This window comes from Liolophura sinensis, chromosome 8 (assembly GCF_032854445.1).
Source record: "Liolophura sinensis isolate JHLJ2023 chromosome 8, CUHK_Ljap_v2, whole genome shotgun sequence".
Taxonomy (NCBI): domain Eukaryota; kingdom Metazoa; phylum Mollusca; class Polyplacophora; order Chitonida; family Chitonidae; genus Liolophura; species Liolophura sinensis.
Genome location: NC_088302.1, coordinates 4979458 through 4994951, shown reverse-complemented (window position 1 = coordinate 4994951; position 15494 = coordinate 4979458). Strand labels below are relative to the sequence as shown.

The following is a 15494-nucleotide window of genomic DNA, read 5'->3' as shown; positions in this document are numbered from 1 at the left end:
AGGGATCCTACACTACTTCGGAGTGAAGAGAAATGGTGTTTTGGGTGTTTTTTTTAAATGTATATATAAAGATAATGTTGGCAAAATTAACATAAGTGATTGCGGTTTCCTATATAATAGATGTATAAAAGTATATATAACAGTATATGTTTCGCGTGATTGGCTTGTGGTGTAAGTGCCTGAAAGTCAGGTACACGACTCAGAATCAGGTGATCTGCGCTTGCGCCAGACACAGGAGACTGCATGTCGCTGACAAGCGACTGCTACATGTAGCTTGTGTTTATTTATGACCTGGGTTGCACGTAGGGCTAAAGCAATGGCACCACAGTACCAGTCATGAACTGCCCCTGGCTATGTAACTGTTCCCATACAGCTTAATTATAGGGACCATGCAGCGATTACTTCTGAGATTTCTTGTGCAAATCTGACTTTAGCCAGCTGGGTAGGGTAAAGTTTTGTGCCATGTTTATTAACTGCCCAGTCCTGAACGATGGCTTCCTCCACCCACAAATCTCATAACATTCACGTATTTCAACTATTAGTGTGTAGAGCTCCAAACACCACTCAAATTACGCCTGAGCGCAATGTTACATACAGCAAAATATTCGTGATAATTTCGTTAATCACCATAAGTCTGAACGCCATCCAGTATTAAGTAAAATATATCTAAGCACGACTTCAAACACCAATCACCATTAGCCTAAAGAACCATCATATATAAAGCGAAATATTCCTGAGTGTGGCGTGAAAAACCATTCAAATAAATATACCAGTAAAGCGCCAATGAAACGTATCTGCTAAGCATGCGAAAGAATATATAACAAATTCAGAATATGACAAACAAACGTTCCATTTTATTCGTTCCACCAAATATATGTACATGTTACAATGACAAGAATATTACACTCAATAATAAGTAAATGAAAAAGGAGTGGAAACATGAAAGCAATAGACAACATTTGTCCAACAAACTTACAAGGGAGATCCACTGTGGCACTGATCATGCTACAGCTTTTAAATAGTGATTACCACTTTCATGAATAATACCAATGAAGACTTTCAACAAAAGAGAAATATCATGGCAGTATATATTGACCGTTGCTGAATTTCATCAGCTTTGCGTGACATAGCTGTTCTTGTTGTCTTCTGTCTGTTCACTCAGGGTGGACTTCTTGAAAAGTTCACTGAGCTCCTCCTGAGTTGTCTCCTCTTTGTGTTGTTTGAGCTCTTCGTTACCCTGATGAGTTAAGTACAAATATATTGATACTAATTTTTTCCTGATAATAATATGACTTATGTTCATTTTTTTCACTAATTTCAACCAATGTAACACTTTAAAATATTATACTATTTCCTTTACCCAACATATGCACAGAATTTCTTTTTTCGATTCTGTGTTTTCCTATACTGGCTTTCATTTATTTGTTAAATTTTGTTAAATCGCTACGTTATCAAGAGACAACATTTTTTGAATATCCGACCCGATATGGGTAGCAGACCCATGAGTCATGTCAACAGATAACTGACTGTCCAAGTAAAGATGGTTGGATACAAACTTTATTTACGTGCAAAAGTATATGATTTATGTCACGTAAAGAGAAACCAACCTGTGTTACTCCCCATTTGGCTGGTTTGGACATGGCGGCTGAGAAAGGGCGACCACTGCTGGGTTTGAGATTCTCCCAATAATCACGTCTTGCTCTGGACGATGGAAAATGGAATCAGATGTTTTAAAAATAAGCACTTTTCAAACTGTTGACAAGGCAATTACAACACACAAGCATACATACATGCATGTATGCAAATGGTCAGGTGTCAAAGCCTTTGGCTTTTCTAGCTTTCGAGATTTTTAAGTCCTCTCGCAGTTTCGCAGAAATGAGTGTGCCGTTAATTTATTGTAAACAATAATTTACAACAATAAAGTGTTTGGCACTGTTGGCATTTTCGAAAATAAACTTTTGTTGTAATGTGAAGTGTCTTACCTGGCTCTAACCCATGGTTTCGTGTGCATACGAAGTCCCCCTCCCCACGGAGTGTGCTTGCTCGACCCAGCAGGAAGAGATCCTCGTTCTGGAGCCAGCTCTTCGGCAATTGCCCGGATGTGCTGAGCTTCAAACCCACAACATCCACCGATATACCGTATACCTATGTTGTAAGCGTCTCGTGCGAACTGATGCATTTCCCATCTCGTACATACTCTTGGTTCCAAGGCTGGAAAAATAAAAGAATTTTTGTTCATCACTTTTCAGGCTGTAAATGCGTTGACTTTCAACAGTTAGACAGCCGTCCGCATTGGTAAAAGATTGAACCTGTACCAAAGTTGCAAGAAGTGTACGTGTATCTTTGTCTCTGCTGTGGAAACTCTGCCTTGAAGAACAGCTGTCAGATGGCAACTTCTACATGTACTTACCGAAGGGAAATTCTGGCAGATCAATGAATCCTTGTTTGCTCGCATCGGGCGTCTTGAAAGCAAGCGGCTGAACCATGAGGAAGGGAGACAACTCTGCAGCGTCTAGGCTCTTCTTCATCATTCTCATAGCCTCCAGACTCGTCTCTGGGTCAAAATGGCAGTTCACGCCTACTATTTCTGCGCCTGTCAACAGATCATCAAAAAGGTAAAGCAACTTACCTACGAAGGCACATCAATTAAAACAGGGAAAGCTTTCACCCTCAAAAAGCAAATGTGTATATTGTTTTCTACATATGTGATTGTATACCTCGCGCTGAAAACAAGATGTGTACCTATATTTTACATCGTAGGTACACACGGATAGGTAGACTGCCCGTGGTACACACTTTGTGTATGTCTGCAATTGCTTTAGAGTCATTGAGTGAGTGAGTGCTTGGGGTTTATTGTCGTACTTAACAATTTTTCAGTCAGATGACGACGAAGGAGCCCCCAGAGTGAATGTACGTGACTCTTTGTTGCAGGACGGATTTCCACCACTCTTTTATCCAGTGCTGATTCACTGAGACTATTTACCAAAGGCAAGTACTCCGCCCCACCCGAGTCATTACACTGATACGGGTCAACCAATCGTTGTATCATGCCCTTAAAGGAGAAGTAAACTTTAAAAAATGACTTCATACGCTGAAAAGAGCACATTTTCTCTATCTAATTTTGTGATTTTTCCTCGCCATACACGTAAAGCCTGAAAATGGCAAAGCTGGCATAAATTGCTGAGTCCATCCCGTTCTCCATCTTCAACACCGTGTAATTTATGCTGGGGGTGTGTTGCCAGTGAGAGTCGATAAAACTGCCCGTTTGTTCGTGTAAACTCGGAACCGACGTCCAACATTCCGGTTTCCCCATCGTCAAGTGGAAAATAAACCGTACTGTTCGCTACCTTCTGGCAAGAAGAGTTTTACCGGAAATGTACGAACTGCACTTCGGCGATTTCCGACAGCAATTCTCGCCCTAAGACAGAAGACTTCAGGACTAGTTCTTGGGCAAAATCGAGTCGCCCACAGCGCTGACTTTATTTATAATTTATCAACTTGAGGTACATGTTAGAATTTTTTATGGCATGCACCTGGGATGAAATGCATAATCTTTTCAATGGTATTTGTTTGATATTTAAATTTTCTTCTCCTTTAATGCTGAACGCGAAGCGAAGAAGCAACAACTTCCTCTATTAGGTATTATATGTGGCCCGACCCAGGACTGACCTTTGATCTTCCGCCCCCGGAGAGGATGGTCTACCAGCTGAGTCATCGAGGCTCTCAATTAGAGTGTGGTTAAGATAATGCAAGGACAGAGGGACAGAGCCTACAGTACTTAAAGAACTACATTCGTGCATTCTTCATCTGGACAGATGCTAAAGCCAGCTTTCGTATTAAACTGAGGCTTACCTGCTCTTGCCATCCTTATGGCACACTCCCCGGTAGGAACTCCATGCATGTCCCCATCAGGCCCTATACACATGTTAGCGGCCACGGGCATTCCCGACTCCTTGCAAACTTCGACAGCCCATTCAATCTCCTCGACGTGTTCAAAGTACTGTGGACATGCAAGCAAGTTGATTATTTCAAGTGAACTGCGTTCTTTTCTGTTTTATGTCTGTAAGTCAGTATGTATGTCTGTAAGTCAGTATGTATGTCTGTAAGTCAGTATGTATGTCTGTAAATCAGTATGTATGTCTGTAAGTCAGTATGTATGTCTGTAAATCAGTATGTATGTTTGTAAGTCAGTATGTATGTCTGTAAGTCAGTATGTATGTCTGTAAATCAGTATGTATGTCTGTAAGTCAGTATGTATGTCTGTAAGTCAGTATGTATGTCTGTAAGTCAGTATGTATGTCTGTAAATCAGTATGTATGTCTGTAAGTCAGTATGTATGTCTGTAAGTCAGTATGTATGTCTGTAAATCAGTATGTATGTCTGTAAATCAGTATGTATGTCTGTAAGTCAGTTTGTATGTCTGTAAATCAGTATGTATGTCTGTAAGTCAGTATGTATGTCTGTAAGTCAGTATGTATGTCTGTAAATCAGTATGTATGTCTGTAAGTCAGTATGTATGTCTGTAAATCAGTATGTATGTCTGTAAATCAGTATGTATGTCTGTAAGTCAGTATGTATGTGTGTAAGTCAGTATGTATGTCTGTAAGTCAGTATGTATGTCTGTAAATCAGTATGTATGTTTGTAAGTCAGTATGTATGTCTGTAAGTCAGTATGTATGTCTGTAAATCAGTATGTATGTCTGTAAGTCAGTATGTATGTCTGTAAATCAGTATGTATGTCTGTAAGTCAGTATGTATGTCTGTAAATCAGTATGTATGTCTGTAAGTCAGTATGTATGTCTGTAAGTCAGTATGTATGTCTGTAAATCAGTATGTATGTCTGTAAGTCAGTATGTATGTCTGTAAGTCAGTATGTATGTCTGTAAGTCAGTATGTATGTCTGTAAATCAGTATGTATGTCTGTAAGTCAGTATGTATGTCTGTAAATCAGTATGTATGTCTGTAAGTCAGTATGTATGTCTGTAAGTCAGTATGTATGTCTGTAAATCAGTATGTATGTCTGTAAGTCAGTATGTATGTCTGTAAATCAGTATGTATGTCTGTAAGTCAGTATGTATGTCTGTAAATCAGTATGTATGTCTGTAAGTCAGTATGTATGTCTGTAAGTCAGTATGTATGTCTGTAAATCAGTATGTATGTCTGTAAGTCAGTATGTATGTCTGTAAATCAGTATGTATGTCTGTAAGTCAGTTTGTATGTCTGTAAATCAGTATGTATGTCTGTAAGTCAGTATGTATGTCTGTAAGTCAGTATGTATGTCTGTAAATCAGTATGTATGTCTGTAAGTCAGTATGTATGTCTGTAAATCAGTATGTATGTCTGTAAATCAGTATGTATGTCTGTAAGTCAGTATGTATGTGTGTAAGTCAGTATGTATGTCTGTAAGTCAGTATGTATGTCTGTAAATCAGTATGTATGTCTGTAAGTCAGTATGTATGTGTGTAAGTCAGTATGTATGTCTGTAAGTCAGTATGTATGTCTGTAAATCAGTATGTATGTGTGTATGTTTGTATGTATATGTGTATGTCCTTTCACACAAAGTGTTGGTTTGTAGTTGACGTTTGGTCTTATGAACGCCAGAAAAGTATATTTATTCCACAAGAAAGCAATTTTTTTTTAATTAGACTGTCTGATATGACAGAAATGCTTTAAAGAGTGTGTCTAACTACATTTAACAAATGGTTCAAATACATAATTAACGTTAGGGTTTGATGGGAAAATGTGCACATTAGCCAACAATATAAAGTATTTCGTACCTCACATATAAGGAAATCGACATCATTTTTTATGAAGACGTCAAGCTGTTTTCTGAAGATGGCCTGAACGTCGGCCTTGCTGGCACCGCTGAGGTACGTCGGTGTTTGGGAAACGCCACCTGCCACGAGAGCGCCGCCTTCGTCAGCCACTGTTCGTGCAAGCTTACACGCAGCGTCGTTGATAGAATTTCCCTACATGCACAGAATAATCATTTTATGAAAATTTGAGTGATAAAGCATTAAGATAGCAACACTGTTTGAACATTGATAGTTTAGTGACTTCAAGACGAAGACGCTGCCAAAGGTGATCATAATTCTGCTATGCAAGACTTTGTTCCTTAAATACTGTATAACTATGAACATAATTAGAGACGTAGAGCACAAAGAGTAAGACCAGCGCAGTGACGACAGTGTGATAGCTGACAAATGGTCACACGCAACCTCTTGTCAATTTACCTCAGTCAGTGTGTTATTCTAACTGCTCATGTAAATGCATACAGAGTAGCAATTCACACTCCCCCTGGCATATGCAGTGTTTTTAATTGCAACTCATTAGACATCACTAGTCTAGAATTACTCAAAATGCTGTGTTGTCATCACATTTAACATGCAAAGCAGTCGACTCTCCATCATATTTCATTAATTTTTTTGATTTTATTTATGATTGTTGTTTTACGCCGTACTCAAGAAGATGTCACTTATACGACGGATCCAGCATTATGGTGGGAGGAAACCGGGCACAGCCCGGGGAAATCCACGACCATCCGCAGGTTGCTGCAAGACGTTGCTTCCCACGTACGGCCGAAGAGGAGGCCAGAATGAGCTGGCCTTGAACTCACAGCGACCGCACTGTTGGGAGGCTCTTGGGTCATTGCACCATGCTGGCGTGCTAACCCCCCTCGGCCACGGAGGGCCCCTTCTTTATTTGAGTCTCTCCTTTTTAAATCTTTTATGTTTGCTGTTTTTAAAGCGAAAAAAGCAGGCAGACGTAGCCCACAGTTTAGATAAAACTTACTGAATATTTTTCCATTGCTGTGTTTCCCCTGTTTTCAAGTTTGTCATCACTGGCGTAGAATGTGAAAGCTTGCATGACATCTGCGCCTGCGCGTAGAAACTCTCTGTGCAGGCCTTTCACTGAAACAAAATTACGATTTATTTGTATATATTTGTAACACAAAGTAATGCAATTCCATATTCATAGAATCTGTATGCCATTTATTCAACATGGTATGCCGTAAAACAAATGAAGTAGAATGGCTGGGACGTAGGGTCGGCTATATATCAGATCTGAACGCATTGCACTGAACATGGCTTCAATGTACATTAAGAACAAAACAGCCATCATAAACACAAATGTGTTATGCAACCAGTACCAGTTGAGTAACATTTCGAAACATTTGAAAGGTTTTTTACAACATTTCAATTCTATATCGATAAAATTGTCACCTTTGACAGCAATGCCTTAAGTTGTTGGCATGCGTGGACTGGTATTTTTACCTGCATCGGGGAATTCCACAGTTGCCTCTGGAGTCCACGGACCCGCCTTAACATAGCCACGTTTCTCCAGAGCGAAGACGAAGCCGCCATCACCAATGACAACCCCCCTCTTGAGCCTCTCGAGGATGCCTAGAGTTTCGTTGGATCCCATTCTCTGGCAAAATCCGGAAATGAATAGGGACTGGCGATTAATAAACTTATCAAGGGAGAGAATAATGGACAGCCTGCCTGGTTATGGAATGAAGGTAGCTCTCACTGAGCAACACAGCTGCGAGAGTTACAGAGAGAAGCAGTCTCAAAAGAGATGGATAGACCGTAAGAAACATTTACCGCTGTTCTACGCGCATTAAATCTTCCCTAGCATAAACAGGGCCAATCGTATTTTCCTACAAATTAACCAACCTGTTCTTAGGTCTAACCAAAAACAGTTGATGATATTAGCACAAATTGACAATAAAGGACAGCTTCGATGTCTACTCTGCTGCGGCAGGGTATAAATGAAAACGTTGCACTAGGAGTATAATCTCCCCTCCCCAACTACAACCAGGCGTATATATAATGGACCAGGTCAACAATAAATACAAACAAAAAGTATACATACGTCTGGATGATTTCTCTGGTAGTTTCTTCTTGCTTGATGCTCACTGATTGATATTATTACTGATCTCCCGCCACTTTTATAAGAATAAATTCGTTCACCGTTATCTTTGAGGTCAATAAAATTAAGTCAACAGACTGGAACAGGCCCAATTCATGTGGGTGCAATCGTCAGAAAAATGTAACTCTGAAATGTTAGAAAATTATATCCCCACGGGTTTAGCATTGGATAAAATTAGATACCATCAACGCCGTCATCTGCAAAATGTATAATATGATCTTGAAAACAGTTTTTTGCAAGCTCACCAAATGGTTGATTTTCCTTGCAATGTTTATCCACCATGCCGCTGTCACCCCTTTTCACATCAGTAGGATCGTCTCCCAATCCAGTTTAGACTGGCGGTGTAGTTATCAGCTGTCCAATATGGCTCACCCATGCCGGCCTAGCTACCATCACAAAGAATATCAACATGTGTACTTCAAAATCTAAAAGCAAATGTTGTCTTGTCAGAAAGAAATGACTAGAGGCCCGTGTTACTGAGTTAGAGCTGCATACATGTATTATGGATATGACCGCTATCCCCCGATTCAACGGAATTAAATACACTTATGGGGCAGAGTATCAGAGATTTTGCGCACTCTGTCCATATTTACTCACAAGAGGATTTTACTTCAAGGAACTTAGAGTGAAGGCATTCACTTGATACATGGAATATTGTGGACACATTAATTTTGTGGTATTAACTTGTGTCTTTGGTTGAAGCCTAACGATAAACTGAAACCAGTGAGTTCCCCACGAGGTGCTGAGTAGCGGTGGTTTCGTTTCGAATGAACAGTTTCAAGTTTTGAGTTAACCCTAACGCAACTGAGCACCAGTGGTTTCGGCACGAATGAAGATGCAGGTTTTGAGTATAACTTTACGTCACTGAGTAGCAGTGGTTTCGGCACGAATGAACAGTTTCAAGTTTTGAGTTAACCTTTACGCAACTGAGCACCAGTGGTTTCGGCACGAATGAAGATGCAGGTTTTGAGTATAACTTTACGTTACTGAGTAACAGTAGTTTTGCTATGAAGAAACACTTTCAAGTTCCAACTAAAGCCGGCTAATGATGAGTACTAGCAAATGTGCCACAAACTTGAAAACAGTTTCAAGTTCTCACTGAATTACGGGTAAATGCACCTTGTGGAAGTTTACGTAACAACGAAACTACCCTATTCAACACACCTAACTTCCCATCATAAGTGTACTCTTATACTGATTATTTCAAGGAACAGTGAAGCCGATAATTTACAGGTTTGATTTGCAGTCAGTTTATCTTAGCTTTAGGGGATATGGCGAGTTCGAGTGTCGGTGGAGCCAAATGTTTGTTGTATCAGCTTGATTTCTCATAAATTTCTTGAAGACTTAAAAAAATAAATTGAGACAGTAGACTACATGTGGTCAGACTGATCTCTGCACAAATGTATTGATATGAGACTTTTGTCACACTATATGCTGACTTTCGTCAGGTTTAGTTTACTTCATGCTGGTGTATGTAATGTTGGAACATGACATATTTTAAATGTATTAATATATTACACCATCAGTCATCTGCAGTTGCTTTAAATTCAAACCCACTGATAAAATATTAAAGTTAGATTTATGTTGGTTAAATTTACTCTATCGAGTTGTGCATCGAGATTTTGGCATTGACAATGGTTCTCTTCTTTGTATCCATGTGTGCACATATTTTTTTGAGAAACTACTCACACTTTGCATGGTGATATAGAATTTGACCAGTGAATTTCAAACCTTCACGCTCAGGTTGCAAAATGTTTAAGAAAATAGAAGCCTTCTAAATTTTAGGAATCTCTGTTGCAAAACTTACAGAGATTTTCCCGTGTAAATGGCATCTTATGTAGGTACAACACAGAAAGGTATTATTTGCAGAGAAAAATCTCGGTACAAATTTAAGTGGTTTGGCGCAACAGCTTTGATCTTTTTTTCTGTTTCTAGCATTTCCCATCTTCATTAGAGAGATAACTTCTCATGTGAATGGCATTTTATCGTTAGTACAGTTTTGTCTACTTGTAGGTTTTACGCTATTTATTTATTTGATTGGTCTTTTACGCCGTATTCAAGCATATTTCACTTATACGACGGCGCGATTATGGTGGGAGGAAACCGACGACCAGGTTGATTGCTGACCTTCCCAAGTAGGACCGGAGAGGAAGCCGGCGTGAGCTGGACTTGAACTCAGAGCGACCGCATTAGTGAGACCTTATTGGCCTATTGTGTCATCGGCCACGGAGGCCCGATATTACGTTATCAGCTCCGCCTAAATGTGTTACAACAGTCTTGGACTAAACGGTGCACGCGTTGTACTTAGTAAGACAACGGTAACGTAATACTGAAGTTGAAAAGTCAGAAAAATGTAAAAGTTTATCGGCCCAAAGGATATCCCTAAGCGGACGCTTCACACACAACGAGTTTATAAACTCGTGAACGTCAGGAGATACAATCTGACCGCTTTCTCTATACGATTGGTTGTTTGCCTTGATAGTACGTGCTGGTGGCCGGACAGGGCCTGTAAGATTCGGTCAGATATCAGATTACCTGGAATAAACCAGATTTCACCGGACTTCTAAATGACACTTCTGCCGGCCCAATGCACCGTAAACCCGTGCACTCAGTATAACAGACATTCAACTGTTATCCGAAACATTGTCAAACACAGGGTGATTACAGTATTTACATGAAAATCCATGCTATCAAGGTAAGGAAAATGGCGTTTCCCTAAAAAAGTATAAAACTGTAAATATAAATTAATATTTGTTGGTATTATTGTGATTTGTTGGTTTTATTATAACTCTGCGATTTAGTGGAACTTAGATTTGATTTCAAGAACTTCTGGGGCCAAGGTCACAAAGCTGTGTTTGACTTAAGGCATATTTAGCCTTGACTTATGGTATTATTCCTGAACTTAGATGTGAACTATTATTTTCATATTTGTCACAAAGGTCAAAGACAATTCAAAGTATTAAAATAAAAAGGCATAATGATTTAGAGTATTAGCGTAGTGAGCTGTCCGACTTAAGCCTGGCGGCTTCGTAATCCTGGAGCCATGACCCGTATTTATGAAACGTCTTATGACCTAAGTCAAAAAGTCAAACATAACCACAAGTGTTTTACTCTATAGGAAGATTGGTGCTGATGTACGTTGAGCCTTTACTTCAGAACAATGTACGAACCAACATTTGTCTTTACTTCAGAACAATGTACGAACCAACATTTCCGTTTGGCTTTTTAAGCACTTACATTTTAGGACTTAATCAGCTTGATAAATAAGTCTTGTCTTAAGACTTATGTCAAAAATTCAAAACTCGGCTACAGTTAAAATGGTTTGCTCTAGAAAATTTAAACTTTGCACACTGATCCTTTTCTGAAGAACTGTGTACTCTTGTCATACGTCTGGTTTTTGAATAATTATGACATCACCCGAGCCAATGATTTCTTGGTGTCGAAAGAAGGCTTCTTATGAATAAAAAAGGTGTTCTAACTTTATTTTCCTTGTAATAATATAGACTTCCAACATATCCATGTGTAGAGCTTGTGTTGCTACGTGTCGCTGACTAAAGGCAGTTTTGGTAGCAGGTATGACTGATTTTACAGAGAACTGAATATAGGCGACTCGCTAAAAGAAATTAACTATAACCAAGATTTGTTTTCTTTCCTGTTCTGAGTTTGGCTTTTCAGGCACTTGCATTTAATCCTGAAGTTGCTCCAGAAATATGGGCCCTGCGAAGTGTTTACCTATAGATGAGACTGAAGTGTTTACCTAGGGATGAGACGGAAGTGCTTACCTAGGGACCTCCGTAAGCCTCTACAAATCCTGCACTACCGACGAAGTTACATTATAACATAATAAGGACATAAATATCTCTGTGCCAAAAAATATAATTGTGAAAGTATAGATTTTATATCGGCGTAAAGCAGATATTTATATATTTTGTATACCAACCGCCAGCCATAATGGATGTTCGAGGTCAAAACAGATATTTGTATACCAACCACCAGCCATAATGGATGTTCGAGGTCAAAACAGATATTTGTGTACCAACCGCCAGCCATAATGAATGTTCGAGGTCAAAACAGATATTTGTATACCAAACGCCAGCCATAATGGATGTTCGAGGTCAAAACAGATATTTGTATACCAACCACCAGTCATAATGGATGTTCGAGGTCAAAACAGATATTTGTATACCAACCGCCTGCCATAATAGATGTTCGAGGTCAATAATCGCAGGAAAAACTTCCAGAACACAGTTCCACACTGACCACAAAAGACAATATATGAAGTATGATATAAGGACGGATTGATGCAGAGTTCTACGGTTTCTTCTACCAACAAACCTTTCTGTGTCATTGAGGTGAAAACTTCTTGAATACGGCATGAAACGCTCGTAAATAAATAAACAGGGTCTATTTGTCATTAAGAGTGAATTTGAGAGTGCCTAAATCCGTGGCTTTGCGTGTATTGTCCAGCTGTCATGGAGATTTTTAATTAACATTGATTAGATAACATATGTTGGCTTTATTATGCCTTTGAAATGTCTTAGGTAAGCAGTCGGTCATGTAATGTTGCCCCGTATGATTACCGCTGACATGATCTTGTCTCCCAACAGCTGTTAGCCACATTTACCGTCTTGGACACCACTGATACAATATGTCAAGAGCTTTGAGAGGAATTACCATCATGCATCTTGTCTTCATTTTGTCCATAAGAAGCAAAAAATTCTCAGTTTTGTTTTTGTGTAAGAGAAACTATTCTGGTCGGTGGAAAAGGACGATCGCTAATGGAGCTTGTATATATGTAGATTGCAGGACCTACTTACACAAAATTAGTCTACCCCTTTGATCATCTTCAGCTACTATGGTCAAGAGGTAAGGCTGTACTAGTTTAGACTACAAGCACCTGTCCACTAAGCCGGTGGATCCGCACGGAGATGGTAAGTAAATTAGGACTGTTACGTTCGTGAAATGTCATTAAATACAGCCTGAAACATGAGACAGAAACAAATCAGTAATCTTGGGCGATTCGATGTAAGTTCTCTGGAGGAACTGGGAACCATTAAAGTAGCATTTTGGGACAAGCGCCATCTTTAAAACAGTTTTGAAACTTTGTCTAAATTTTAAAACTAGATAAAATGTTTTGTGCGCCAATTGAAAATAGGACGAATCCATGAAATCAACCACTGATAATAATGATGTGAATTTTAGTCCACGGAAGTATCTGTTTCAACTTCAAATCAGGTTTGTTTATGCCAGACTGAATCACATATATACAGTGACCCAGTCTTCATAATCCATGACAAGAAAGCAAACATAACCTTTGTGTTACGTAATGCGTAACTGTGTGAAGTATCCTGTTTATGATGAGATAAACGTATCACGTCGTGTTGTTTGTGTTTAGACCAGCATTGAAATAGATTATTACACACCCACAGAGATCAAGATGACCTCTTAGATTTGGAGATGTGTAAACTGAGCTTATGCGACTTGCGTCCGCCAAACAAGCATGTTCGAAGTCCACATGTCGGGTTTAGGTGTCGAAAAAGACATTCATATATCAGTCGTTGTACAAAATAAACGTTCCAGATCAGCAATCGTAAGACCAATTCTCAAATCTACGTTCAGCAAAAGTCACCAAAGAACTAAAAAAGTATATAAAGTACGAAAACAGGATGGAATCGTGCAAAGAGAAGCAGCGAACAATTTTCCGTGACGTTGGAAAGACGCAAATGAAATCAGTATTCAAACCGTGTACCATGCTGGTATATAAATTGTCGATAATAAAATATGTATCTTAGTTGCGCTTTGATTGGAACTGTTCATATATCCAACGTGGCGCTGAAATTCAACACGATGAAGACATAACCCCATAGCCCCGAGTTAAGCGGAATTAAACACAGTCTTGAATAAGTTTGCCAGAGATTCTGGACACATTTTTTCAGCAATAACTTGTGACGTTGATTGAGATAATTACATACCACACAGGATCTAACAAATGCAGCAAGACGAGATATGTACACACCATATGCAGGACCTTCAGTATATTGGTGTCAAAGTAAGGATTATTTACAATGTCAGCTTTGAACCTATCCATTCTGTCTTAAAGTCTGTAAGAGAGCAAACCGCTTTGGTCTTTGTACAAATATACATCCAGATAAGATGTACCATCTGGAGAGTCTATGGTTTCCTTTAAATTCAGCTACCTGGCGAATCTGGATATATAGGTTTCACGGCCTTTGCTATATACGGATTGGTTAAAGCCAGCCGATCATTAATATATCATTTAGTGGATCAAAAAAATCGGGTCTGATGAGGATTACTCCTTAACAGTTTCTGTATATAGTTGTATTCATACGAGAAATGGTATAAGTCAGCCAAAATGGGGGGCATAACTTGTAGCCATCGGAATACCTAAACACTGTTGATATATCGCTTACCCGAATTTCACACAGATGTTGTTATTGAGAAATTCAAGCAACTCAGTGAACATGGAAACGTCCCATGAATGGTAACTCTTGTATATAACGGCAGTGAAGGCCTTGTTGCCTTTGACGTAAATGTAGGGGTGACATGGCGGCCTCTTCACTTGCGTTAAACTTTGAGACGACATGGCCGTTGTAGTTGTAGATTCTGTCAGCAACCTGTGGATATAAGAGGATTTCATTTTAATCTTTCTGAGGAATAGCAGTATAAAGAGTAGTGAAATCCCAAGTAGAGATGTCCGAGATGTCTCTATACGGTAAGTGTATTTCAGGACATGGTTAGAAAAAAAACGTTTAAATTCAACAAAAACAACGTTGAAGTGACATGGTTAGAAAATAATTTTAAATAGAAAAAAAAACACAACTTTCAAAGTACAAGTTAAGTTTTTTATTTTTTAAATCGTGCTCATGAGATAACTGACTAACAGAAGTGCACAATTATGTTGTGCTGAGGAGATAACTGGCCAACAGAAATGCACAATTATGTTGTGCTCATGAGATAACTGGCCAACAGAAATGTACAATTATGTCGTGCTCATGAGATAACTGACCAACAGAAATGCACAATTATGTCGTACGCACGAGATCGTTGTTTAGCCGTGAGCTACGATTTAGTAAAGATGTGTGCAAGATTTCGAGAGCATGAGATAATTGCTATGTTTTCAGCACGAGTTCACAATGATCTCGTGCGCACCACATAATTACGCATGTCTACTGGTCGATTATCTCATGAGAAAGCTTTATTTAAAAAAAAAATATAGGACTGAAACTTTGAAAGTTGCGCTGTTATTTTTTTCTACTGACAATTTTTTCAAACTATGTCACTTTAACTATCACATTTACGGCTCCGTAGTCGTTACTGAATATGTTGATGATGTGGCAGTTGTTGTACTGATATTAAGCTCCACCACAAGAAACTGACAGTAATAATTCTTGTAAATAAATAAAATATCATTAGGAGTTAGGAACAATAACATATTTTTCAAGTAGTAATAACAAGTACTTTTAGCACGGTAGGGTCCTTTAGAACTTGTTTGGCTGTAAACCTTTTTTTTTTTGGCAAAGTTTTCGAGCGCCTGAAGGACA

General features: G+C 39.0%; 1 protein-coding gene and 1 long non-coding RNA gene across 3 annotated transcripts; one reads left to right on the top strand and one right to left on the bottom strand.

Annotated features, from left to right (window-relative positions):
• Positions 1-852: 852 nt before the first annotated feature.
• LOC135472210 (betaine--homocysteine S-methyltransferase 1-like) lies at positions 853-7959 on the bottom strand. Its single transcript, XM_064751598.1, has 9 exons — positions 7876-7959; positions 7275-7428; positions 6793-6911; positions 5778-5969; positions 3853-4000; positions 2411-2593; positions 1983-2211; positions 1608-1701; positions 853-1237 (listed from the first exon to the last, which is right to left on the bottom strand). The coding sequence occupies exons 2-9, from the start codon at positions 7423-7425 to the stop codon at positions 1112-1114; spliced, it is 1242 nt and encodes a 413-aa protein (XP_064607668.1). The 5' UTR covers positions 7426-7428; positions 7876-7959; the 3' UTR covers positions 853-1111.
• Positions 7960-10483: 2524 nt separating this feature from the next.
• LOC135473820 (uncharacterized) lies at positions 10484-12350 on the top strand. 2 transcript variants are annotated; one of them, XR_010444600.1, is made up of 2 exons: positions 10484-10627; positions 11608-12350. It is a non-coding gene; the product is annotated as an uncharacterized LOC135473820 (long non-coding RNA). The 2 variants fall into 2 exon arrangements; XR_010444601.1 differs by having other exon boundaries at positions 11595-12350.
• The last annotated feature ends 3144 nt before the right edge of the window (positions 12351-15494 follow it).

Coding starts and splice junctions, on each gene's coding strand:
- LOC135472210 (XM_064751598.1), bottom strand. CDS start 7,425: ATGGGATCCAACGAAACTCTAGGCATCCTCGAGAGGCTCAAGAGGGGG. Junction 5,970..6,792: donor CAGCAATGGAAAAATATTCA/GTAAGTTTTATC, acceptor CTGTGCATGTAG/GGAAATTCTATCAACGACGC. Junction 1,238..1,607: donor CCAAATGGGGAGTAACACAG/GTTGGTTTCTCT, acceptor TTAACTCATCAG/GGTAACGAAGAGCTCAAACA.